Source organism: Melospiza melodia, chromosome 5, assembly GCF_035770615.1.
Source record: "Melospiza melodia melodia isolate bMelMel2 chromosome 5, bMelMel2.pri, whole genome shotgun sequence".
NCBI classification, from domain to species: domain Eukaryota; kingdom Metazoa; phylum Chordata; class Aves; order Passeriformes; family Passerellidae; genus Melospiza; species Melospiza melodia.
This window is the reverse complement of record NC_086198.1, coordinates 79,119,748-79,144,690: the sequence shown is the minus strand read 5'-3', so window position 1 is coordinate 79,144,690 and position 24,943 is coordinate 79,119,748. Positions and strand designations below refer to the sequence as shown.

Genomic DNA, 24,943 nt, shown 5'->3' with positions numbered 1-24,943 from the left:
AAATAAACAAACCCAGCCAGGCAGCACTACCATGGTGACCTTTCCGTTAGTAGAAATTCAAGCTCTGTGGTTTATTCTGTGTTTTAGCACTTTTGCAGCCATATCATCAAAAACTGTGAGTCACCCATGTTTGCAGGGGAAAATGTGTGAGAACACCTTCTTGCCACATTACGTGGGAGAGTTGTGGACATACTGACACATCCTGTTGACTGAAGCTGATCTCCCTCTCTGCCCTTTTGGGAACTCTTTCTTCCTTCTGTGTGGCTAACACTGATGTTCATGATTCAAAGTCATAAAAATGCATAACGTACACATTTTCATTTTAATTTTTTTACCTTTAGATGCAGGAATTTATTTTTCTTTACTGGCCATGTTTAATATTCATGTTGCAGACACATGTCAGAAAAGGACAAAGAAAAGTTCCTGGCGCTTGACACACCAGAGAGAGCCACTGTGTGAGTGTGTGCAAAGAGCAGATCATGTTCATAGCTGACCAGGGCCAGTTATTTGCTTTATTCTTGTTTCTTCTTCTGAAGAAACCCCACAGATTTCAACATGCACTTTAATGAAAAAATTTGAAGCTTCACTTAAAACCCTTATCCCTGTAATGCAAATCAGTTGCAACTATGTCATAAGGTTGAAGTCAGGAACAAATAATTCTCATTAACTGTTTGGATATACAGCCTGAGGTGCTGCTGTGATTTTTGGGAAATGCAAAATCACTTGTTTGGAAAATGTAAGATGGAAAATCACAGAGGTATTCTTTCAGAACAGTTCTAGATTTCTACATATACAGGATGTGTAGTCTTGCTCGGAGATATTGTTGATGTTAGAGGAGAGACTTTGCCTGGGGAACAGGTGGCTATAGGCATTTGAGAGAAAGGAGTTTAATTTTTAAAGTTTTGCTGAATTGAAAACCAATTTTTGCTAACTCATCTCTAGCATATTTTGAGTGGAAAGTTATCTGCAAGCATCTTCAAGGATATCCAAAGACATCCAAACTCAGGTTTAGTTTTGGGAATCCACAATCAGGGTCTTCTACAGAGAACACTCCACCCTGAGGTCCATCAACATTATTCATGCACAATGAATAGTGAATGAATAGTGAATGGCCTAGTTTTGATGGGTTCCCCCAAATAATTTGCTCAGAGTGTGTCCATTCTGTAAACTCCACCTGTCACTCACCTCAAATGAGCTCCTCCAGGTCTGGTGTAGGCACTGGGAGTTCACAGAGACCAAGTTACCCTGTGCTTGGCCAGAAAGCAGAACTTGTTCAAAACTCAGCATGGCTGGAGCTGATGAACTTCCACCAGCTGTACTCCCCTGTGCAGGAGCCTCCCAGCTCCCAGCACAGACCCTCAAGCAGCTCTGCTCTGGGTAGCTGTGAGCCCAGCCAGTTTGGTGTTTAATGATGGAGGACCTCAGTTTACAGGCAGGCAAAGTCCATCAAAGTTCATCAAAGGCCACAGAGGGACACAGGACTTGAAAGTGACTTTTTGTTTTCAGTAAAAGTCGCTTTATTGCAAAATTTGTGCTGCATTAAGTAAATAGCAAGTTATTTTACTGCAGATGAAGATGGATTTTGATACTGGCTGTTTGCTCAAGTACCAGATTTATTGCTTCAGATATCTCTGCCTGAGCAAGTGTTTTGTGGAGCAGCTCTGCAAGGCTCCCTTTGCTGGCCCTGGGCAGATGCAGGGCTCCTTTTGCTGCCTGTGGAGAGATGCTGGTCCATAAGACCTGTTTGAGATATCTGCTATGGCCTGAGCACAAGCCCAGGAGGACTGTGGACGCTGTCTGCATGGCAGATCTCTACTTTTCATCCAGAGAATCCCACCCCAAGTGTGTGCTAGTGATTGATGTAGTTTGTAACAAGGTCCTGAGTGTGGCAGGAGGGCAGTCCAAGCCTGCAGCCCCTCACAATCCCTAACTGTGGTGGTGAGGTACAGGTGAGATGCTCAATTTCCTCCTGAAGAGGAAGCTGATACTGCACCAAAACTGGGCTGCCAAACCCTCTGCTCCCAAGGGATATCTGAAAGAACAAATCTTGAGCAAACAGCCAATAACAAAATCTGATTTTTGTGTGTTAGTCACGCTGTGTACCTTGAAGGAGAGGCTGGTTTCTACTAGTGAGCAACTGGTTGTACCAGTCACACCAGGACAATAAACCTTGAGTTTTGCAAAGGTGTTGGCATGGAGGTGTGTACTCCAGATAGAGGTGTTTGCTAATGGATGGCTGTCCCCTGGGTGTGCAGCCACTGATTGGAGGGGACAGATGCATAAAGAAGCCCAGAAGCAGAGCAGGCTCCATCCTCCAAGAGAGCCCTGGGGCTGTGCCTGCTCAGGAGAAAGCCAGGCTCCAGAAGCAACATGTCTCAGCTGGAAACTGCAATGGGAATGATCATTGCTGTCTTTGACCAGTATGCAAGGTCTGATGGCAACCGGCAAACCCTCAGCAAAGCAGAACTAAAGACTCTGCTGGAAAAGGAGCTCCCAAATTTCCTCGCGGTAAGAGAAGAGCGCGGCACCGTTTCTGGGTAGCAGGTGCAAGAGCAGCCTGCAGAAACTGTTTTTAGTACATTTTTAGGAACATTATATACAAGAATATGCAATGGTTTGTAGGAAAATATGAAATTTAAAAAAGGTTTTGCACAAATCGGTAAAACTGGTTTAATATGCAATGCAGTTCTCTGTTTGCTAAATTCATCACTTGAGATATCAGGAGAATGGATTTGAAATAGATTTGGTTTCAACTTCAGAATTCATTTACTTCTGTTTATCCCTGGATTTATCATCTCACTTCACGTCACAACTTCTATGAAGGTAGTTGTGCTGTCAGCAATTGAGGATCTTGATTGCAGATGGGGAATCTCTCTAAATATTTATACATTTACCTTCTCTAGGTATTTATACTGCATACTCAGTATGCTCATCAAAATGATGCATAAACCAGAACAACAGAAGAACTCAGAGCAAACTGTTTGGCATTTGTCTTTAATAGCAAAAGAAAGACCTGGATATATATTGTACAACATAGATTTTTATGTAATCATAAAGTGCATCTCAGTAGGTATTCAAAGTGCTTAATATGCTCTACTAAAAGCTTTAGCTGCCAGGGAGACAGTTTCAATTGTTTTTTTTTTTTTAATTTGTTTCCCTTTACTAAAAATCCAGAAAACACTTTTAAAAACATTGTTGTTTCCACATTGGAGTAATATTTGTACTGTCTAGTTACTGTTCTAAATGTTACTGTTTTGTTGCTATTCTAAATGGCAAAAGTCTATAACCAAATGCTCCTTGTGTGGCTCTCAGTTTTTATATCCAGCACTGTTCAGTTTGATAACAACTATTTCAGGGCACTGCAGCCAGGGCAGTTGATACAATTCAGTATCTTCCCATGCAAACTTTATGAATTCACCACATTAAATCCACACCTGCTCACAATTATGTATTACAAATTAAAGAGATGCAATATTCAGAATGAGGACCTGGGTGGCTCAGGGGGGATAAATCCCAATATTTCTGAGAAATCTCTCTAAGCCAGATGAGTGCTCGTGACCCAGCAGCATCACAGAAGGGTCCTGCTTCTGAGCATGGAGCTGTGTGGTACCCACAGCACTTCCATGTAAAGAGAAACTAAACCAACAACAAAACCATAATTCTGTGACAGCATGGAAATCCCCCAGACAGCTGGCATTTGGTCTAAATAAGACTGGAGAGCCACTGCAGTAAGCAGCTACCAAATGGGATGGTGCTCCCAGGTCTGTCCTGACTGTGGTCTGGTGGCCTGGCACCGCCTCTTCCCCACAGCTGCTCTTACTGGCTATTTCCTACAACTGATGGGGAAACTGGAATTTTCCAGGAAGATAATTAGCTAATGGTCCTCTTATATTACAGTCTCCATCTCCCTTTCCTGCTTTATCTCTTCTCGGAAAAACAAAAACAAAAACAAAAATTCCAATCCTCTCACATTTTCCTGCCAATATTTTGAACAAATTTAAACCAATAATATTCCTTGTTCTTGTCTTGCCAAACGGATAACTTCAGAAAAAAACCTCAGAATATAAGTCTGACTTCAGAAGAAAAGTTCTACCTGCATTTTCCTGCCATTTATATATGTATTTTTTAATTTTCTCGAAAATCTAGGGAACGGTGTTTTCTAATTTCTTGTGTTTACTTTTGGCCCTAAATTTGGTTATAGCTGGCACAGATCACAGCTTCCTGGAAAGGTCTTGAATCAATCAGGCATAAATATCACAGGACTGAAGGACTGGACTCAGTTATAAAGAATTTCCAAAAAACAATTTCCATTTTTGCATCTCAGAAGTAATTCAGATACTACAACTTGTTCATATAATTCACTAAATGATTTGAAATATTAATTTATAAAATTAAAACAATGTAATTTACTAATTGAAAATTAATTAAACCATCCAGATGCATTCATCTGTCAAATCTGAGGAAATTGTTCAATTTCTAGTGATTTTAAAAGGTCTACACTTAAAGTGAAACATTAAATTACAGGATGAAAAATTTTGTTAATTAGAACATGATCAAAAAATGCCTTCAGATTTAAATTTAGATAGTAATAGTTTTAAATTGGTGGAAATTTTTCAGAAGTTGATATAATTTCCTTCTAGTATTGTCAGGGATTTTTTAATCGTCTGCGAAGGCCCCGCGATTGTTTCCTAGATTTAACAGGTCTGTGCTGCCATCTCCTGCTTAACGTTGCAATTGCAGCTTCGAAAATCCCTGTAGATTACGGGCGCCGAAAAGCCCTCCTGTAAACTTCTTTACTTTCTAATATATTTTGGCAAAATGAAAAAAAAAAAAAACAAACCAAAAAAAAAAATAACAAACCAAAAACCAAAAACAAACAAAACCAAAACAAAACATAACAAAACAAAAAAAAAAAACCATACAAACACTTGTAAATTTGATTATGCATTTCTTAACGTCAGCCTTGAGATGCAGTGGTTCCCAGAGTCACAGAAGCACAGAACGTGCTGCCCACAAAGATCATTGGGTCAAAGCTCTGCCCCTGCACAGGACACCCCAAGTGTCACACCATGTGCCCGAGAGCATTGGCCAAACTCTTCCTGAGCTCTCTCAGGTTCGTGCTGTGGCCCCTTCCCTGGGGAGCTGTTCCAGGGCCCAACCCTCTGAATGATGAACCTTTTTCTGATACCCAACCTAAACCTCCCTTGATACAACTTCAGGCCATTCCCTGGGGTCCTGTCACTGTCACCACAGAGCAGAGATCAATGTCTGCCCTTCCTCTTCCCCTCATGAGGAAGCTGTACCTGCAGTGAGGCCTCCCCTCAGTCTCCCCTTCCCCAGGCTGCCCTCAGCCACTCCTCACACAGCTTCCCCTCAAGGCCCTTCACCATCTCCACTGCCCTCCTTTGGACGCTGTCTAACAGTCAGTGATGTTTCTTGTATTGTGGTGCCCAAAATTGTCCTCAGCACTCAAGGTGAGGCCTCCCCAGTGCAGAGCAGAGCAGAGCAGGACAATCCCTCCTTGGCCTGGCTGACAATGCTGTGCCTGATGTCCCCAGGACAGGGCTGGCCCTCCTGGCTGATTCACACTCAACTTGCCACTGACCAGGAACCCCTTTCCTGGCACTGCTCTCCAGCATATCATTTTCCAGTGTGTCCATACATCCAGGGTTGTCCTGTCCCAGGTACAGAATTCAGAACTTTTCTTGTTCCCTTCATATGGTTGGTGATTGCCCAGCCCTCTCATTTGTTGAGGTGTCTCCACAGGGCCTCTCTGCCTTTGAGGGAGTCAGCAGCTCTTCCCAGTTCTGTATCATCTGCAAACTTGCTCTGTATCCCTTCCCCAACTCATTTATGAAGATGTTGAAGAGCACGGGGACAAGGATGGAGCCCTGTGGAACCCCAGCAGTGACAGGTCCCCAGTCTGATGTCCCCCAATCATGCCTCACCCATGAGCCAGTTGCTCAGCCATCCCATGATGTCCAGCTTGTGCTGGACATTTTGTCCAAAAGGATCATGTGAGAGGCAGTATTGAAAGCTTTACTGAAATCCAAAAAGAAGACATCAACTGGCTTCCCTTGATCAACTAAGGGGGTTACTTTATCATAAAAGGGAATCAGGTTTGCTAAGCAGGGCTTTCCTCTCATGAAGCCCTGCTGGCTGTGACTGATGATGTTCAGTCATTCCATCAGAACAATGGCAACTTAGAAGGATAATGGCAACTTAGAAAAAGATTTGCTGTGGTAACTTCACGAGGCACCTGTGGGATTCTGAGCTTGAGTTACCTCACCTCCTGTGAGCAGCTTCTGCTGGGCCATAAGGCCAGTGGCAGCACTCAAAGCACTTTCGAGGCTGTTTGCATATTTTCTGGGTTGGAAGTATTCAATGAAGCTTAAATTTTACATTTGCCCCAGGAAAACATCTTTTTGCAAAACTGCGAACTGCCAGCGCTCCAGCTGAGCCAGGAGAATGGATGGGGAACTCATAGCATTTAATTCATCTGGGTGCTGTCCTCAGGGCTTTGTGCTACATAGTTTTAATGGTGATAAATGTTGTTTTAAATGTAGCAACCATGCCTCTCTGGGACAGCGCCTGACTGCAGCTCTCAGGTGTAATAAACCCAGAGGCACATGGTTTTAGCACTCCCTGTTGCTGTGCAGACAGTGGGAGCACGTGGCACCTTTCCAAGTGCCCAGAGCCCAACCAAGGACCTTGTCTGGAGAAGTTGCTGCATTGGTCTGTGCACCCTCTCACCTCAACCTGCTCTTTTTCTGTTGCAGACTGGGAAGGACAGGAATGCTATTGATAAAGTCTTCAAGAACCTGGATGAAAATGGAGATTCCCAAGTGGACTTCAAAGAATTTGTCATCTTTGTGGCAGCTCTGACTGGCTGCTGTCACAAATATTTTGAGCAGAATGCAGCCAAATAGCTGTCAAACTACTCACAAAAGCTGTCTTTGCATGTGCTCCATATGCCAGTGATATGGATCCCTTCACTCCTTCCATGTACTGCTGTGAAGTTTGCAAGCATGTTGGACTGTAAAAATAAACCCTACTGAGCTTATTCCCTATCCTGAATGCTAATTTCTTCTCATTTGTGGAACAGCCTGGGTTTAATGACTCCCACTAAGTCACACTGAGTAGTTTCTCCCTTTCTCTGGTTTTAAAATTCTTTTCTTAGCCAAAAGGTTCAATGCTCATACCAATGCAGAAGCTGCACAAGAAGAAGGGCTGCTGGAGCCATGAATCAGCTGGAGGCTGTTTGATACACCCGCATCTCTGGGAGGCATCCCAAATCCACACATGTGCCAGCACAGCTGTACAGGACAGGCTCACTGGCACTGTCTTTGAGCCTGTTTGGTACCCTCAGCTGTGTGGTTGTTGCAGAGCTGCCTTGTAGGTTCTTTCTTGGTTAAAACAACAAAACCACCCAAAATACCTTTTCTGGGGTTTTTTCAGCATGGAGGATTCTGTGCAGTTTTGTGTGCTAGTGAGCCACCTCACCCAGATCACATAGATTTATTTTCTCTGACACCATAAGGCTTTTGTACCAATATATTGATATTACTTTAAAATAAATTTAAATATCCTCCCAAATAGTGTGCCATAGTACTTTTGCCTGAAGCAAAAATGGCAGCAATCGTTGCTTCCTTAGCTGAAAAGTGTCTGTGTGGGGAAGTGGCAGAATTTGCTTTCAGAGGAGAGGCAACAGACATCAGCTGAATTCTGCAACTGAAGCAAGACTGTACACAGAATCAAATCTATATTTTGAAGCACTTTGCCAGTGAGCATCCCAATACAAACTGCAAAAACATTAAATTTAGTTCCTTTATCTACAGAACAATATTGTTCAGTGCTATTCCTATGCTATGCCAGCAGCCAAATATTTCCCTGTCCTACTGTGTGTGCAAATGTGCTGTGTAGGTAGAGGTGCCACAAGTCCCTCTGGAGCCCCTGAAAGATTGTGCAGCACAGCAAAAGCAGGAACAGCAGCTCAGTTTCACTGTGTTTCCTGAATCTGAAGTTATACCACAGGTTTGATCCAACCCTATACAAATATACCTTGTTTAGGTGTATTCATCTTTGGGGGAGCTTGATGGGAAATTTTGGTCTTATTAGATTATTTCAGCCTAGTTCATTTCAGCCTGTTTTAACCATTACAGGTTTTGTTTCATCTAGCTTGCTCTGGTGCTGGATGGCTAGAGATGAATTGCAACACATCCATTACAAGTACCATTACCTGTCTCATTGACAACAGCAATATTTTTCTGCAGTACCTGAGCAAGAAAGCTACTCATCACCAAAATGTGCAAAAGTCTTCCCAATCTGGAGATCCCAAATTAGCTTTTTCTTCAGAGACTGCTCCATATTACTGCCATTTTTGAGATACCTTTACAGCTCTAATCCAGCATGGCTCTGCCCTGTGGCTGCTGTGCCACTTGCAAGGGCCGATCCCACTATCACACCTCTCACCATTTTGTCAAGGCAATAAATGAGCAAAATACTCTGCTTTGCTGTTGAAAAGCAAGCTAATTCTAAACACAGGGTCAAAAAATTCCTATATTGCACATTTATCTAGCTAGTGGTACAAACCATCCTCAGACAAAGAAATCTTGGTGATACAGATCACAAATTGATCAGTATACCCTAATTTTTTTAAATGCATTTTTACTTTTACAAGTTTAGCATTAACACCTAATGTTCTGCATTGCTTCAGAATATCCAGCCTCACTGTATTTTTTTGTTTTTTACCACTATGTGGCACTAAATGCACCCTTTTTATTGTTCATTGAGCCCAGAAGTCCATGCATTATTATAAAATGGAAAGAATCTGTGCTAAGATTAGAAAAAAAATCAGAAGTGTTCATAACATGGCAATAAAATGGCAATTTTATGTCTGGACAAATACCTTATGTCCCATCCAGGGCATTCTAGTGATTGCAGTGAAAACAGCAGGAGCTGAGGACCAGGTAGAAGTTCCATCTCCTGAGCTTTTGGAAGGGTTCAGCTGCACCTTCCCAATCTCACCCTTGTGAAAGTGTTTCCCCTTAGCTGTAAATTGCAAACCCCCTGTGCAATATATGGCAGCATTGTTCTCCACAGCATTGAAATTGCTTTTAAAACATAGCTCCTAAAGAGAATGTTGGTGAAAAGCTCTACCAGTCTTGTGAGGCAAGGGATTCACCTTGTTACTCCATTTTATCAATCTGATCTCTAAAATTACATTATTGAGCAGTGAGAGCTGTGACATACCCCACATTTCACTCTTGTTTCATAAACTCCCGGCCCCCAGTCCAATAACTACATCATTTCACTCACCCATTAATGCCATTTTGTCCATTTTTCTGAAAACCTGTAGGTTTTTCAGTGCTGGAGGGCTGCTCACAGCAGTGCTGGTCCAGCAGCCCAAAGCTGCTTTGTAACCTCCCCAAAGGGGCTCTGACTGACCATGGTGAGCTCAGGTACCTTTGTGTCCTTGAGGGAGTGCCAGGGCTGCCCCTCACTGTTCTCACTGTTTCTGCAGCTCCAGCCCTCAAAACTCTGACATTTGTTCTGACCTCTTGGTCCCACATGAGGGGACACCTGCAGAGCTCAAAGCCCCTGCCCAGAAGCACACGGATGCTCTGTGCTGCTTTGCTAACCCAGGGGAGCTGTGCCTGTTCAGAGCTGCATGAACAGGGGGAAGAAAAGGGGTTCAGGGCTTCTTCTTCCTTTTCCCTACAGATTTTTCAAAAGCTGTAACTCTGTGATGAATATTCATTTCAATGTAGTACTGAAAACTCAACTTGATGACACCTCAGAGAGAAAATGATCCAGGAATAAAAGAAATTAACATATAGCTCCCACCTTAGCATAGAACAAAAGTGACTTTTCAGAATATATTATTTAACCTAAAAGCATCTGAACAGAGTCACTTTAGTATCTTTCAATCCATTAATTTTCTTTCTCAGTATTATTAATTTTCACTATGAACATACAGTTTATCCAGAATATATTGTGTATTTCCTTCCCTCAGTAAAATTTTGTAACTCAAAGTTCAAGCTACAGAGATGGTAGAACTGTTTTAAACCTGCCATTTAATTTCAATTTTTAGGCCTCAATATCTTATGTATGATGAGATAATTTAAGAAACTATATAGGCAGGTAGGGGAAAAGAAAAGAACATAAAAGAGAGCTTGGAATATATAAGCTAGCAGTTGTGGCTTGTGCACATTTGACCTAGCTATCTGAAAGGAAAAAAATATATGATATATGGGAAAATATGTTACCAGCAAATGACAATATGGGAAATCATCATTTGTGATGAGTTACAAATTAAGCAAGTCTTAAAGGCAGAGGTGAGAAAGTCAGCTAAGCAGCAAATCAGCCAATAGGTATTTTTGCAATACAGAAAAAATATAAATTTATATTAACATCAGATCAGTTCTATGGATTAAAATACTCTAGTATCTGCAGTTGCCATTTTGAAATCTAGTGGGCTACTGTCAACAGTCTTCAATTTTTAAAATGGCATATTGAAATCTGATTTCTGAGTGTGCACACAGGAGAAAACAAGCATAATGTTACCTAACCCTTAAGTCACTCATGGCCACTTATGTTGCAGTTTTAGCTGGGAATATTTCTCATTATTTTACCTTAAAGTTCAAGGAAAAAAATTGGAAGAAAATAATTCATCAAGTCAAGTACATTGTTTATGTCCCCAGTAACCCCAGTTTGGGGCTGAACACAGGAAGATTTCTTTCCCCAAACCCTCTGAGCATCCTAAACTTGTGCACTTTCAACACTTGACCTGGAGTGCCAAGATCCAGTTTTTGACAAAACACATTTTAGCTGCTGGGTTCCTTACAGAAGGCGGGCAGGGGAGGAGGAGGAGATGTTACCTGTCTTTTATGTAACAGCCTCACTGTGAAATGCTCCTGTAAGAGCTGGGAAATTGTGTTCAAACCTTCCCCTGAGTGAAACCCACCCACGCCAGCTGCGTGCACCAAACAGCAGGAACCCAGGGCACCTGACAGTGACTCCCTCCATCGTGGCAGGTGCTCCTGGGGCTGAGGAGGCCTGGAAAAGGGCATGAGAAGCACCCTGGAAAAGGGTGCATGAGAAGCAGCACATCTCTCTGGCCTGGTAGATGGAGTGTATGGCCAGTCCTGCAGGTATCTGTGTCCCAGAGACATGGTAAGGACACATTCTGTATCTTAGTCATTTAATACAGACTATTTAATACAAACACACACAGCTGGCATAGTTGAAAAGATGTTTCTTGCCAGGTGAGTTCCCAAACCACTGAACAGTAGAAGTATGATCATTGCTCTGGTCCTCTCTCTTGGACAATGTTCTCTAAAACAGGCTGAAAAGGTGACAGCAGATAACAAGAGGGAGCACCTCCTCCATCATTTTCTCCTCCTCCTTTTCCTTCTCCTTCTCCTCCTTCTTACCCTCATGCACTTCCCTGAGGGAGAGCCTCCTCCTCCTGCCCTGTGAGGCAGCAGGTGATGTTCACCACCAGCAGAGTGAAAGTCCTGCTGGCACATCTCCCTCGCCTTAACCACTCAGCAGTGCTCAGAGAAGCTTTTAAGTAAAAATTAAAAGCTGACTCCTGCTCAGGTACCTGGAGGGAAGGATTGAGGGCTCTATTTTGCTGAAAAGGTTCATGACTGCAGCCCAGGGGAGGTTCAGAGCTTGCCTGGCCTCCTCTGGTCCATGCCCTGTGCCTGTGTCACAAAGCTCCCCAGCAGATGTGGTCATGCTTTTGGGTCCCTTGCTGAGGCACTTCTCCCACGTGCTGGGAGCAGAGCCTTGGGGCTTAACACAGGTTTCTGCAGTCTGCTCAGATCCACCCACCCAGAAATTAGTCATTCCAGCAGCTAATTGACTATGCTTTTGTACAGCTTTTACAGGCCATTTTCTTCCCCAGAAAAATTCATTTCTTTTTCCTTCCTAGTCAACAATTTTTTCTTAATCCTGTACCAGCCTCTAAACCTCTGGGTCACAGCTCCATTCTGGAAGCTGTTCATTATCTGAAAGGAAGGAAAATTCCATTTTTTTAAGAATACAGCTCTGCTGCTCTCCAGCAGTTGATCAATAGATGCATACACTATATTATACTGCAGGACTAGGTACCAGAATATTTTATACTGGGTTATATTTATAAATGGATTTGAGTTTGTAATCTTTCCATTGTATCCAAATAAATCTTTTCCTCCTGATTTTATAACTTTCTATTGAAATGCAATTGCCAATAGTATTTTCTTTTGTTTCATGACAAGAAGAAACAGGTCTCTGTAGTATTAGGTAACTATTTACTGTTGCCTTCAGAAAGAACAAAAGATTCCTGGAAAGAAATGGATAAGAAAGCTGAGCAGAGACCTGCTGTGAGAGCCAGAAACTTCCTTTCCAGGAGGAAAGTAGCGAACACAGATACTAAAGAAGCCTGCAGGTCCCTGCTACAGTTTCAGTCATGCTACTTGTAAGGGTTCAGACCTGATGAAGGCTTGAAGACCCAGGATTGTGGGTTCGTTTTGGAAGCCTTTTAATGTTCAAGTATTTATTTCTTTAGCCTGCAAAATCCTTGTTGTAATGATTATAACTCCTTTCTTTCTCCTCATTTCCAAGCCCTACTCTGCAATTTAAGTCTGATGCTTTGACCAAGTGGTTTCAGATGGAGATGTTCTGGAAGCCACCAATACATCACAAAAGTCAATTCTGTGTTTCTGAATTAACTTACCCACCTGTGCTGACCTCAGTCTCCCCATAGTCTCTGTGAGATTTCCTACCTGTCAGTGCCAAGTTAATATGTTTAAAACACTGAACAGTATAATCTGCAGAGCAGGCAAAAGGTCAAAGACCCAGTGCCCTCTGTTGTTCTTTCTGCAGGTACTAAGAGGGCTGTCTGAAATGAATATTTAATTTTCTATGAGAAAACCTACTTCTTCCTTCCTATCACTGACTTCCCAACTGAAATGGATGAGAAAAAGAGAAAGCCCAGAGTTGCAGCTGTAGGGGAACTGGAAAGGCTCTAAAGTAATTAAAAATCCCAAGTAAGGCAGGGATGATGCTAGGCTTGTCTTGGAGGGCTCTCTAGTTGGTGGTGAACATGTGTGCCTTGCCTAAGGCTCAGCCTGGGACTCAGCCTGGGACTGAGGCTAGGAGAAAGGGAAAGCCCAGGCTGCAGTTTTAGAGTGCTGGAAAGCACCTTCCAGAGCCAGCTTGAGACTGGTGCTTGAATGTTAGGTCTGAACATGTAACTGGGTGCCCAGCCTTGTGCCACCTTACCATATTCACAGGCATGCTGAAAAACACATACTCCTTAGGCTGGTAGTGCCCCCAGCCATCATTTCAGGGGTAGGTTCTTTTAGTCTGGTTCTTTTTAGTCTGGTTTTGGCAGGGATAAGTGCAACTCCTGCAGATTCAAGTATTGGATCTTTTGATGGGGAGGTTCTGCTGGCTCTCCCTCGTGCTGAGGCAGCAGCAGGTGCTCACTGACAGCCTGGCCCTGCACAGGCTGCAGGCACATCACCTCAGCTCTGGGAGCTGGACAGGCAGGGGACACAGCAAAGGGCCAAAGGCAGCAGAGTGGGGTGAGGCAGACCTGCAGGACAGGACACTTCCCTATAGCCTTATTTTTCCCTGCTTTTCATGCTTTCCTTCTTTTCCTTCCTATTTTCTTCCAGCTTCAATATGAAGGAGACTTTCAGCAGAAAGCTACTGTGTGGTTTACTCTGCAAATTACAAACCAAAGTATTTCTGTCCCCCAAAGTCCCCCAAAGACAAGCAAATGAGCTGTCCTCTTCTCAACAGAGGCAGCTCTATTTTGGCTCACAGTCCCACCCTGCTGCATGGCAGCTCAGCCTTTCAGCCCTCAGAGAATGAGCACATTAGGGGCTGAATATAAGCAATGTGTGAGTCCAATTTGCTCAGGCTATGCCCAATTACTTTATTAATGGACTGGTTTGCAGCAGGGTTCAGATACAACAAAGCTGTGCTTTAGGCTGGGTTTTGCAGGCCTCTCAGTTTTAGAGCAGTAAAAGTGAAGCAATGTTAACCTTCTTTCTGGAGGATACTGTCTACAGGAGCATGAGCTGCAGATCTCTCCATGGGCAGCCTGTCCTCTGCAGAGCTCAGTGCTAATGACAGCAGAAGGACAAATAATTTTATTTTCCTGATACCTTTAATTGGGAAATGACGGTTCTTCAAGAGACAGTTCAACAGTACTAAATAGCTGTTTAATCTTTATTTCAGAAAGTGCAGTGCCAAGCAAGTCCAGGGTCCATTTGGCTCTGTCTCCTCCTGCAATTATGCTTTTGGATTAAGCTCTCCTCCACAGGAATGTTTTAGGTAATCAGGAAAGCTGGGGAAAGGCTTTTTAGAGAGATCCAGGGAAGCTCTGGAGCAGTTCTCTGAGGATCAGGAACAGAGCTGCTGACACTACACGCAGGTAGTGATAGCCACGTGCTTCAGGAAAAGCTGAGCAAGGAACCCTGCCAACCCTGGACAGGAAGGGGAGAAAGGAACCACCCCCACCACCCACCTCACATATGAGGTCTGAGTCCCAACAGGATGACAGCAAGAGGAGGTTTACATGGGTTTCTACCATTGCAAAGCATAATTTTAGCCATATCAATACTTCAGTTCTCAGAGATGAGAGCATCTCTGGGCTCTCACATTAACTGGGCTTGGAAATGTTTCCTGTACAATCAGCACAGGCAGAACCATCTCATATGGAGCAGTAGAAGACACAGAGCTGTAGAATCACAGACTCTTCAAGGCTGCTGTCCTGAGGGATGATGATGTCCAGGGCCTGCTCTAAAGTGGCCCCATGCCTGGACTGAGACTCAGCAGCTGCCCCACCTGTAACTGCAGAAGGTCATCTATAATCCAAAGGTTTTAATGGTGATCACTAGCTGCTGTACTCTGTACATGCTGGTATGACTTCACCCTTTCTTCTAAATCTACCTATTCTTGGAAAGAATAATCTTCAAATTAAAATAAACCAATTATTAGTATATTTTACCATCCTGTGGGGCCTATTATTGAATATTGTTTTTTTAAAGTTTTCTTAGATTTCAAATTTTTAAAAATGAAAAAATTATTATTTCCTTAAAGACTTGGGCTTCATATAGTGTTGTAAAATAAATTTAAAATAAAAATTTTTTGAAAGTTTTTTTTAATCTCTGAAAATGTACATAATACTGAAGCACATCTAGAAAAGAACATGAAAAGAAAAGCAGAAGTACAGGCCTGGTAAATGTGTCACAATTTATAGCCACATGATCTTTCCAAACAGCATCAAAAGTCAGCTGTACTTGGACCAGAAGTGGTGACCCTCCTCCTGCCTGGCTACAGGAATGCTGATATCTGGTCATCAAACTTTGGACCTTGGCATAAACATGTGGGGATTAAGATTTTTCATTGGAAAGGCCCTTAATGTGATTTGGAAAAAAAAAAGTGCTGGGTGCCCAAATCCAGTGGATAGCAAAGAGTACTAAGTTTCACAGTTTGTCAACAATATGGGGTGATAGAAGACAATTCATGATAACACACAAAAGAGCCTTAAATGCTTTGCTATAGGACATGGTTTGTTCTCTGTTTGCATAGTGCCTTTGTTTCAAAGTACAAGTGAAGGATAACAGTAGTGAAACAGAAAGCAATACTTGACAATGAAAGCAAACAAGCATCAGCTCTGGACCTCAAGTAAAAACAATAGATGGGCTCACAGAGGAAATAAAAGACAAAGACAGTGGGAGAAGCAGCATAAAATGAAGGAAATAGATTCCTATGACTGTATTTAGAGCTGAAATTGTGAATGATAAGGAAATACGTTTTTTGCTGCATCTCCTTGAGGGGAGAAGCAGAGACCATGTCTACCTTTCTTTCAGACCTCTTGTAGTGTTCTGCTTTGCTCATGATGGTGCCTAAATCTGCACTACCCCATTAGAATGGCTGCCACAAGTTTTGGATTATCTAGAGTCTGCCTACCTTGCACAGATTTATCTGACATTCTGAGAAGCATTGAAGTACTGAGCAAAATCATTTTAGCTTTGTTTTTGTCCCTCAAACGGCCAAATTGCCCTTGCCCTTTGCCCTCTTCTCCACAAAGGGATTCTGCCTCAACCTTGTCATTATCCACCCTCCACTAGGAGAGCTGGAACCTCTACTCTCTCCTCCCATGTGCCATGCAGTGCTTGTCTGCCTCTGCTGGGCTGGGAATCACAGCAGCCCCAGCAGACAGCAGAAGATGATGCAGGAAGAATAAAAGGTACTTTTATAGAGAGTGTGGGGGAAGGATGGAGATGGCAGGAGACTGGGAAGGGTGTGGAGAAGTCACTTCTCGAGGCATTAAAGCAAGCCTGCAGTTACTCTTTCAGTGCAGGAAGGATCCAAACCCTTCACTGTTGTCCCAATAAAACCAGATGTATTAATTTCATGGGTAAAAAATGCAATGAACAACCAGCAGCTGGAGGACTAACAGTGATGTCTGTGCTGTTCTGCAATCATTTCCAGCCTCTTGCACTGCACAGGAACAGACTCTGTCTTCCCAGTCCAGCCTGGGAAATCTTGAAAGCAAACATTTTGGGCATATGGAGAAATTTGAGGCCTGGAGATAAATGAAGATTCTGCAAAAGACAGGCAGTGTTAGCAGACACATCACAAGAAGGTTTTGACCTTCTAAAAACCCAGGAATTAAAATTATAATTAACAGCTGTGCCAACAGGTTTTGGCTCCATTTAACATGATCCCTCCAACCAAGGCTTGAGCCTTCATTTTCTTCCCAGATTGGCTTCTGCAAGATCAAGGACTATTTGCTCCAACAGGCTGGCCACTGACCTACATAGAGCAGCAAAGTTCCAAGAAATAAAAGGAAAAGCCAGACTTCCTTTTTAAAAATAATCTAAGTTTAGAAACAATTTAGATGCTGATGTAGCTGTGTGGCTCCAGAAGCTGCAGAGCCTAAAGCTGGTGGTTTAATCTGTACCTGGCTCTTGGCAGATCCTGTTCTGCTGCTGATTTTCCAGCTTAAAAAATCCCTATTTAAGGAGTTATTAGTTCTGAGCAGCACAGACATACATGGAGGCACAAAGCAACCATATTTCTTAATATGTAACAGTTTCTAAACATAGTATTTTATATTCATTTAAAGAAATCTCCTCTAATTTATGCATGATGCTCAAAGGAAGTTCAAATTCCTGATCTAGGTCCCCAGGCACTTTGGCAAGAGAAATAAAAAGTGTTAATAATATCTCTCATTATGTCTCTAGTTGCTTACAAGTCTTCTAACAGCATTCAGAGCTGGGATCTTCCAAACTCCTCAGTGTTGGTCTAACTCCAAGTTGTTGCTTCCAGTGATCGAAGGATTCATTCAAAAGAGATCCCAATATGAATATATAGTTTTGAATGTGGAAGTAAATTTATTTCTATTCTTATGGGGTAATATTTTGATGCTTAAATCACATTGAGTCAATCTTCTGTCATCCCTCATATAATTTATCCTGGTAGACCCTATGTTCATCTCACTCTTGTTGAAAGTGGTTGATGTTTGATGACCCAAGCACACAGTCAATCATATAATTTCTTAATTTGTGTCAGGAGATTTTAGAAGTACAACTCATAACATATCTCAGCAAAAAACCCCTTACACGTGACATATTACTGGCCATCCATTTTGTGATCGAACACATACAGCAAGATTAGTTATCATCTGTAGCTCAGCTGTTATTTTTACTGGGTTTTCAAAGCCATGGGGAGGATTTTGTAAAGCTATTTAGCCTGAAGGAAGGGATTAAAGAGGTTTCTCCCCATGAAACATCTGTTACATATGTACTTTCTAATATTCAGAACAGAATGTTAAAATTAATCAGAAAGGGCAGGAGTCTCTTCCCTGGTCAGCAGCCGAGCTGTGCTCTCTGCTCAGCCATCCCACTGCTTGTTTCCCAACCCAAACCAGAAGCTGCTCCCAGCACTATGGACCACAGGACTTCTTTGATTGTTGTGCCTTGATGGGATACTTCAACTTTTTCCATAAGCTCTCCTCCCTTTTGTCAATTGATGAGGAAATAGGACTTGAAGTGACTGTTACAGCCAGAAAGTCCAACCATCCATGAGCTCCTTCCCTTCCTGCCCTAATTCCCACACTCTCCATGTGCTTTTGGTACATGCACTTGCACACCGTTTTTTTTCCGAACAGGTACCTGCTGGAATAGTGCGTAACCATGCCTACTTTGATTATTTTCCCAAATGGAGCCTTTCATCTAGAATCCCCCTGTGTGATCTGTGTGATTTTAAAACCAAAATAAAAGACTAGAGAATTAAACAAACTTGGATACTGGCACTTCTGATACTAATATTGCCCAAAAGCTGTTGTCTGTACCTTTCTCCTCCTCACACAGGGCCCACTTATCTCAGCCCCAGAATAAAGCCTGTACTCCAGGGGCTAGGATAACTTTTTTCTCTAGTAGCACATAGGATTAGACTCTGTTTTTGTAGAAAGCAGTGAAGGAGGAAAGGAAATATCTGGTAATAAACAGGCATATTCACTATAGAGCAATATATACTGAGAAAATTCTAGTGCTAAAAGAAGTTGGATAAAAACAAATTCTCAGTTATTCTTCTGGTTTGAGCAGAGGAGATTTCCAGAGAAACTGAGGAGACCCAATTTAGTCTTGGTGCTTTCATTCATTATTAAGTTTAAGAAAACAGCCTCGGATTTTTTTTCAATGTAAGTGGGGAAAAAATTACAAAGTCATGCTTACAAATGCCGGGCTTAGTAAACTGAAGCCTCAGGATGGTGGGGGAATGGCTTACTGTAGCATCACAGCAGTATCCTAGTCAGAGCCATAAGCGACACTGATCACCCTGCATTTCTGTCCTCAGTTCATCCAGACAAGCTATGGACCCTTTAAAACCACAATATCATTGCTGCCCCTGGTGCCCCATGAAACACAAGAACAGCAGCAGCGCAGCTATGGAGGCTGCAGAATGCTTGGCAGGGCAGAGCTGTCCCTGTCCCTCCATGCCCCCAGCTCAGGGGCCAGGCTCAGCACCAGGAAAGGCAGTGCCAGTGAGGCAGTGCCTCATTCCCTGGCCAGGCTCAGCACCAGGAAAGGCAGTGCCAATCAGGCAGTGCCAATCAGGCAGTGTCTCATTCCCTGGCCAGGCTCAGCACCAGGAAAGGCAGTGCCAATCAGGCAGTGCCAGTGAGGCAGTGCCTCATTCCCTGGGCCAGGCTCACCTGCTGCCAGCAGATGTGGGTGTAGAAACAGTGCTGAGGGTGCACCTACAGTGCCTGTGCTAAGAAACAACACAGCAAGGATACTAAGGCAACAAATCCTAAACCTGGATGCTTGGGGACCTCCCAGGAGAGCTCTGACACTCTGTAGTCATCTGGGAGTGGGAGAGATTTATTCTCACAGAGCCAGGCTGTGCTAACAGAAAGGAGAACAGGCATTTTTAAAGTACTTGTTTCAGGCTGATCTATGGGAGAGTCAGAGAGAGAATTTCCAGTGCTGAGCATGAGGACAAGGTTGTAAATAAGAAGGCAACAGTAAAGCTCCAGCAAATGGCTGTACCTACTGCTACATTGCTGAGCAGGAACACTGAGGCTGTGCCAGAAATCCTGGTGAACACATCCTGAAATCTGAGAGGATACAATAACTGAATGGCCAGGATTTCTTTCCAAGACAATGACGAAGGGATGACAAGTCTTTTCCCATCATTTATAGGCACAGGCCATGCTGTGATAATTTGTGAGTCCACCTTCAGTGCTTTTTCAGACCTTGTAGTTGACAATTAAAAAAAAGTGAAACATGTGAGCTCCTGCCTACTAAAAACTGGAATAAATCCAGAGCAATGTCACAACAGGCCATAAACCAGCCTGTAAATAACTGCTGAAAACCTGAGCTGTATTAAAACTGGTGATATGTGATTAAGAAAAGCTCTTGTTCCCCTCAGACTCTGTGCCCACAACCAGGTGACATGCTACCCCCTCCGTGGGGATGGCTGGGACACAACAGTTGACTTGGCAGCTGCTGCTGTAATAAAATATTTTCCCTCTGGATCAGAAAGCAATAAAAACATAGTGACAAAATGCACCCTGCATTTTTTCTCATGTAATAAATCTGCTTTTTATATTTAAAGAACGTGCTTTTTCTCCCGGGAGGCCACAACTATGGAATATTTCTCTCTTCAGAATACATCATAGCAGCCCCATTTCTGTGTAAAGGGGTGATGCAGAAGTGCAAAAGAGGGGTTCTGTGCAGGCTGCTGCTGACGGAGGCACAGAATATGTTCAAGGGACATCCATGGGCTTTGCTGGAGATTCTGCAAGCAGCAAGCCATTACACATCTTGCTGGCTCAGCTGGCTAATGCAGGACAGAGGTCTGCCCAAGCCTTCCTGACCTTGGGAAGGACTGTCGAAGTCTGCCACTCTAACACACTCCTGAGGATAGCCCATGGCAGGTGAGAGCACTTCTGTGTGCTGCAAGACCCCTACAGAATATGTGCAGCAGTTGTGACCTGCTCTGAAAGCCTTTTGACTCAAGATATTCAGATAATTGCTTCTGTTCAGGGGTGGGTGTATGAGAAAGGAGCTAAAGCAATTTCCAGGAACATTCTGCCTTAGGGGGCCCCTGCCTGGCTTTGGGGGACATGAGCTGCTGCCTGAAAGGGGTAACTAGAAATAACTGCAATCTTACATGGCATCTGCAGCCAAATCTCAAACACCTTGCCTTGAATATATTCTTGGTTTTTCTATTTAATAGAGGTATCTATTCACTAATTACCAGCCAGGTTTATACAGCCTTCCCAAGTACAGCAGAATCAGGATTTCTGGTGTGCATGGCAGCTGCCTCTTTTCCTACATTTTTTGCAAAATAAAGGCATGCAGTGAGGCAAGCCTCTGAAACACATTTAATTAGATAGGCTGAATCTGCAATGTAGAATTTGGAAACTGTCCAGACTCAGGATGGATAATTCAGTAATCTGGCTGGTGATAGTGGACCCTGCTGATTTGTGTGTGAATCAGTTAGTGCTCTCCTGGCTTCCCCCTCCATCCCAGAGATGCATTTGACCAACCCTTCTCCCTCCTATGGGTTGTGGGGTGTTTCACATTGACATGCCTCTGCCCTGAAACACAAACACACACACACAAACACACACAGGGGAGTGGAGGAGTGGAGGTGAACAGATGAACTTGCACAAAATTCTGATCTGGACCTCAAGGTGCCTGTGGTCCTTGCCCAGCTAACTGCACCCAAACTATGGAGTGCTGAATTAAGTCAATTCACAATGCTGCTGAAGTTAATTCACAATGATCCCCATCACCATTATTTAACATTGTCTGAGAAGAGTTGGAAATGTGCACATCCTCTGCATGCCCATTTTTGGGGCCAGAGACAAAACCCCATGGGGTAGAGGGCACTGGGGAAGGGGCAAAACTCCAAGTGATGGGTCCTGCTGCTGGAGGAAAGAGGGAGACTGGGACCTGGGGGGAATGTCTTCAGTGGAGGACAGAAAGCTCCAATTCTCAAAGCTGCACAGCAAATTAAAAAGAGGACTCATTGCCGGGCATTATCTCTCTCAACAGCAAACTGCTGGCCAGCTACTGGGAAAGAAAATTCATCAAATTGCTTCCAGTGTCACCTGGAGATCTAAAATAATTCTTAACTAGCTTGAAAATATTAGAGATTAACTGACTGTGGTAGTGCTGGAACCCCATGGAATAATATGGTGAGGAGGGGGGACACAGGCTGAAAATGCAGGAGAATGCTGTGTTTGCACAGCAGGCTGCTGCTCCCCTGGCTGCCTGGCATCACTCCCTGCTGCTCAGAGCAGGTGCTCCATGTGTGCCTGCAGAACACAACACAATAACACAATAACACATCTGTGCTCCAGAGGATGCCTCAGCTTCCCTGGCCTATGAGCAGGGATCGAGGGATGTCTGACAAATGAAGGATTTGAAAATGACAGATCACATGAAGGTTGATTTCAGAGGGCTTTGCGTGCTTGACTGGGTGATTATGTGTGTAATAAGGTGCAGGCAGTGATTGAAACATTTCCTGCAGCTCTCTCCTCCCTCCTGTGAGCTCCCTGGTACTCACTAGCACATTTGCTTTCACGGTATAATCTGCCTTACTGTGAGGAGTGCTTCTTTTCATCTGCCTCCCTGACAAAGTTTTGCAAGGCTGTGAAAGCAGACCAGCTTTGAGACATCTAAGACTCAGTTCCTTTAGGCTGAAAATTTTGGGCTTCCATTTTGGGAAAACAGTTGTTGTGTAGCTCCACTGCAGGAGACCTTTTTAAAAGCCTGATTCTCTTTCAATTAATCACACTTTTGAAGACAGTTTATTTTATAGGTCAGAGTTAAACAAAAGTGCACATATATCATGCAGATGCAAATAAATTACCTGTTCAATTCCAATAGCATCCAAGCCTCATGAAATTCCTTTGCTGGTAGCTGGATGGATTAGCTAAGAACATTCTGCATAAATATAACTCTTCAAATTAGAGCTTAACCCATTGTTTTTGGTGACAGGGCAGTAAGGAAGCCTGTGCTTTACCACCTTTAATAAAAATTAAAAAAAAAACAAACAAAAAACAAAAAACAAAAAAAAAACAAACAAACAAACAAAAAAAACCAAAAAACAAAACAAAACAAAACAAAAAAAAAACCAAAAAAAAAAAAAAAAAAACCAAAAAAAAAAAAAAACAAGAAGAAACCACATTTTTTTTCCAAGGTTCTCCAGTGAGTATTTTTCATAACAAATATGTTTACTTCCTTCAAGGTAAATATATTGCTCTTTTGCTGGTAGAAAAATGAAGCCAAAGAATCTATATTAATCTCATTATTTTAAGCTGAAAAAAGCCACCTGTATGCTAAGAAGCTAAGAGGAATAAATGGTTGACCAACATCAAGGTTTCCACTCTGATTTGACTCTTGTTCTGCGTCTGCTGTCCAGATAATTCTTGAGCTACAGAGGCCAAAGTGCTGCCTTTATACTGCACAAGAGCACTTCAGCTCTAAGCAGGTTTAGCTGTGGGCTAAATTCCAAGTCCATTTTTTCCAACAAAGATCTCCCCATTGGTCTCCCCAGCACATACCAGCATCTTTTCTGCAGACCAGTCACTACCACTGCTGGTCCTGCATTTAATGTTCACGTCTGTGCAGACAAAGAAAGAAACTGAGGAAGTCTCAAGCTAACTTAAATGGTGTAAACTCCAGTACTGGAGGAATTTGGTGAGACTGGAATAATCTAATTTACGTTTAACAAACCCAATCCTGGCTAATTTCTATCAAATCTGATACACAGCTCCAGAAGTCAATGAGAACTGAAAGACGGATGAAAAAGCAGACAGAAGGTTCCCTACAAAACCAGGAAAAATAAATCACCCAGGGACTGCTTTGTCTTGTTAGGCCTCAGCTTAGAGAACATACACCACTCACATGCAAATTCACAAAAGGGCAGGAAAAGCTTCTTTAGCAGGTGGAAAGTCATGCTGACATGCTGCCCTGTGTGCATGTCTTATTGCATGCACAGATCTTTTCCAAAAAACACCTTCCAGCTGTGTTCCTATTTCTATGTGGGACAGATGCTTGGCCAAAGCAGTACCTTTTGCACAAAAGTCCTATTCTTACCCCACTGAATTTACCAAGGCTTAGAGTTCCAAAGTGTGTAGGGGTAAAGGCAGCCCAAGACTTACTGTGGTAATTCTTCTCCTTTGGAAACACCCAAATGTAAAGACAGAATGATCTTGCAATGTGCTACAGATGCTTTTTACCTCTTGCACAGAGAGTGTGACTTATAAAACAAAAATTTAGGATTGATACATGTCATAAAAGGGAGGTATTAAAAACAAATGAAATATTATTGAACAGATTTTTATATTTCTTAAATCCTTCCCACAGTCTCTTCTGCACCAAGACCAGTCTAAAAGTATAAGGCCCAAAATATATTTCTCTTAATGTGCAAAGGTAAATCCTTTTATCACATCTGATGTAAATGTGAAATTCAGGGCAGCATGTTGTCCTAGACATTTTCAGGCACCAGCATCTCATTTACACTAAGATCCAGTGTCTCAAGGGTGCACCTCAAGCAGTGGCACTTTCACTGGGATGGAACAGCTTAGCATGACTTTAGAGAAATCACAGAGCTTCTAAGGAATATCAGCAAACACCTACAATGGTAAAGGTTGTGTGGCACAAAGAGGGAACTGTGGAATTCAGCCTTCAGAGGATCATTCTGGCCACAGATGCAATCCAGGTTTAAAGGACAATCTATAACGGCCCCAAGACCCATCAGAGTGAAATTAAAACTGATATGTACTTCAAAGGAATGAAGAGCTTAGTTAATTTTTTTAAATGTCAATTCTAGCCTGATGCCATGAAAAAAAATGATATTAAGGTGTTCAGAAGTTCTTTATTGAGAAGTACAAAAATGCCTTGGTCAGAGGAGGCCTAAACTCAAGTGTTATTAGTAGTTGGATGGTTACATGAGCTTCCACGAGAGGATAAAACAATGTTGAAAAGTTTCCACACTGAAAATAACACTAATATATTAGGATGGGGTTTAGAAGGAATTATTTATTTTTAAAAATATCTAATGAAGAAACAGAGCTGCTAGTCAAGGTGATGACCAGCCCCAGCTGTGTGACACTTTGTTTGGGTTCTGTGCCAAGATAATTTTAAGATTACAGCCTTTCCTCTCAGGTTAAAGTCCACTGTCCAGGTGGACTGTCAGATTAGCCCCATTCCTGAGCAGATTTGCCTTTCCCTTTTATCTCTCAGATTTCACTACCTTCTGCCTTTCCCCATCTGATCAGATGAATTATCAAAGCATATTTTTGCTGAGCAGAAAACCTCATCCCAGTGCAGCATGGACAGATTTTCAAAACAACACAGTCTTGGTTTTGGTGGACAGAGAAGATGAAGCCTGACAGTCCACGCAGAGACCA

The 24,943-nt window shown here is 42.8% G+C and overlaps 1 protein-coding gene across 1 annotated transcript; it reads left to right on the top strand.

Moving 5' to 3' along the window:
- The first annotated feature begins 2,370 nt into the window (after nucleotides 1–2,370).
- S100P (S100 calcium binding protein P) lies at nucleotides 2,371–6,929 on the top strand. The gene is made up of 2 exons (XM_063158048.1): nucleotides 2,371–2,508; nucleotides 6,780–6,929. Exons 1-2 carry the CDS (start codon nucleotides 2,371–2,373, stop codon nucleotides 6,927–6,929), a joined length of 288 nt encoding a protein of 95 aa, XP_063014118.1.
- The last annotated feature ends 18,014 nt before the right edge of the window (nucleotides 6,930–24,943 follow it).

What these genes read in the sequence shown, in the direction of transcription:
- S100P (XM_063158048.1), top strand. Translation starts at nt 2,371, where the DNA reads ATGTCTCAGCTGGAAACTGCAATGGGAATGATCATTGCTGTCTTTGAC. An exon ending in AGCTCCCAAATTTCCTCGCG is followed by an intron (nt 2,509 to 6,779) that starts GTAAGAGAAGAG and finishes TTTCTGTTGCAG; the next exon opens with ACTGGGAAGGACAGGAATGC.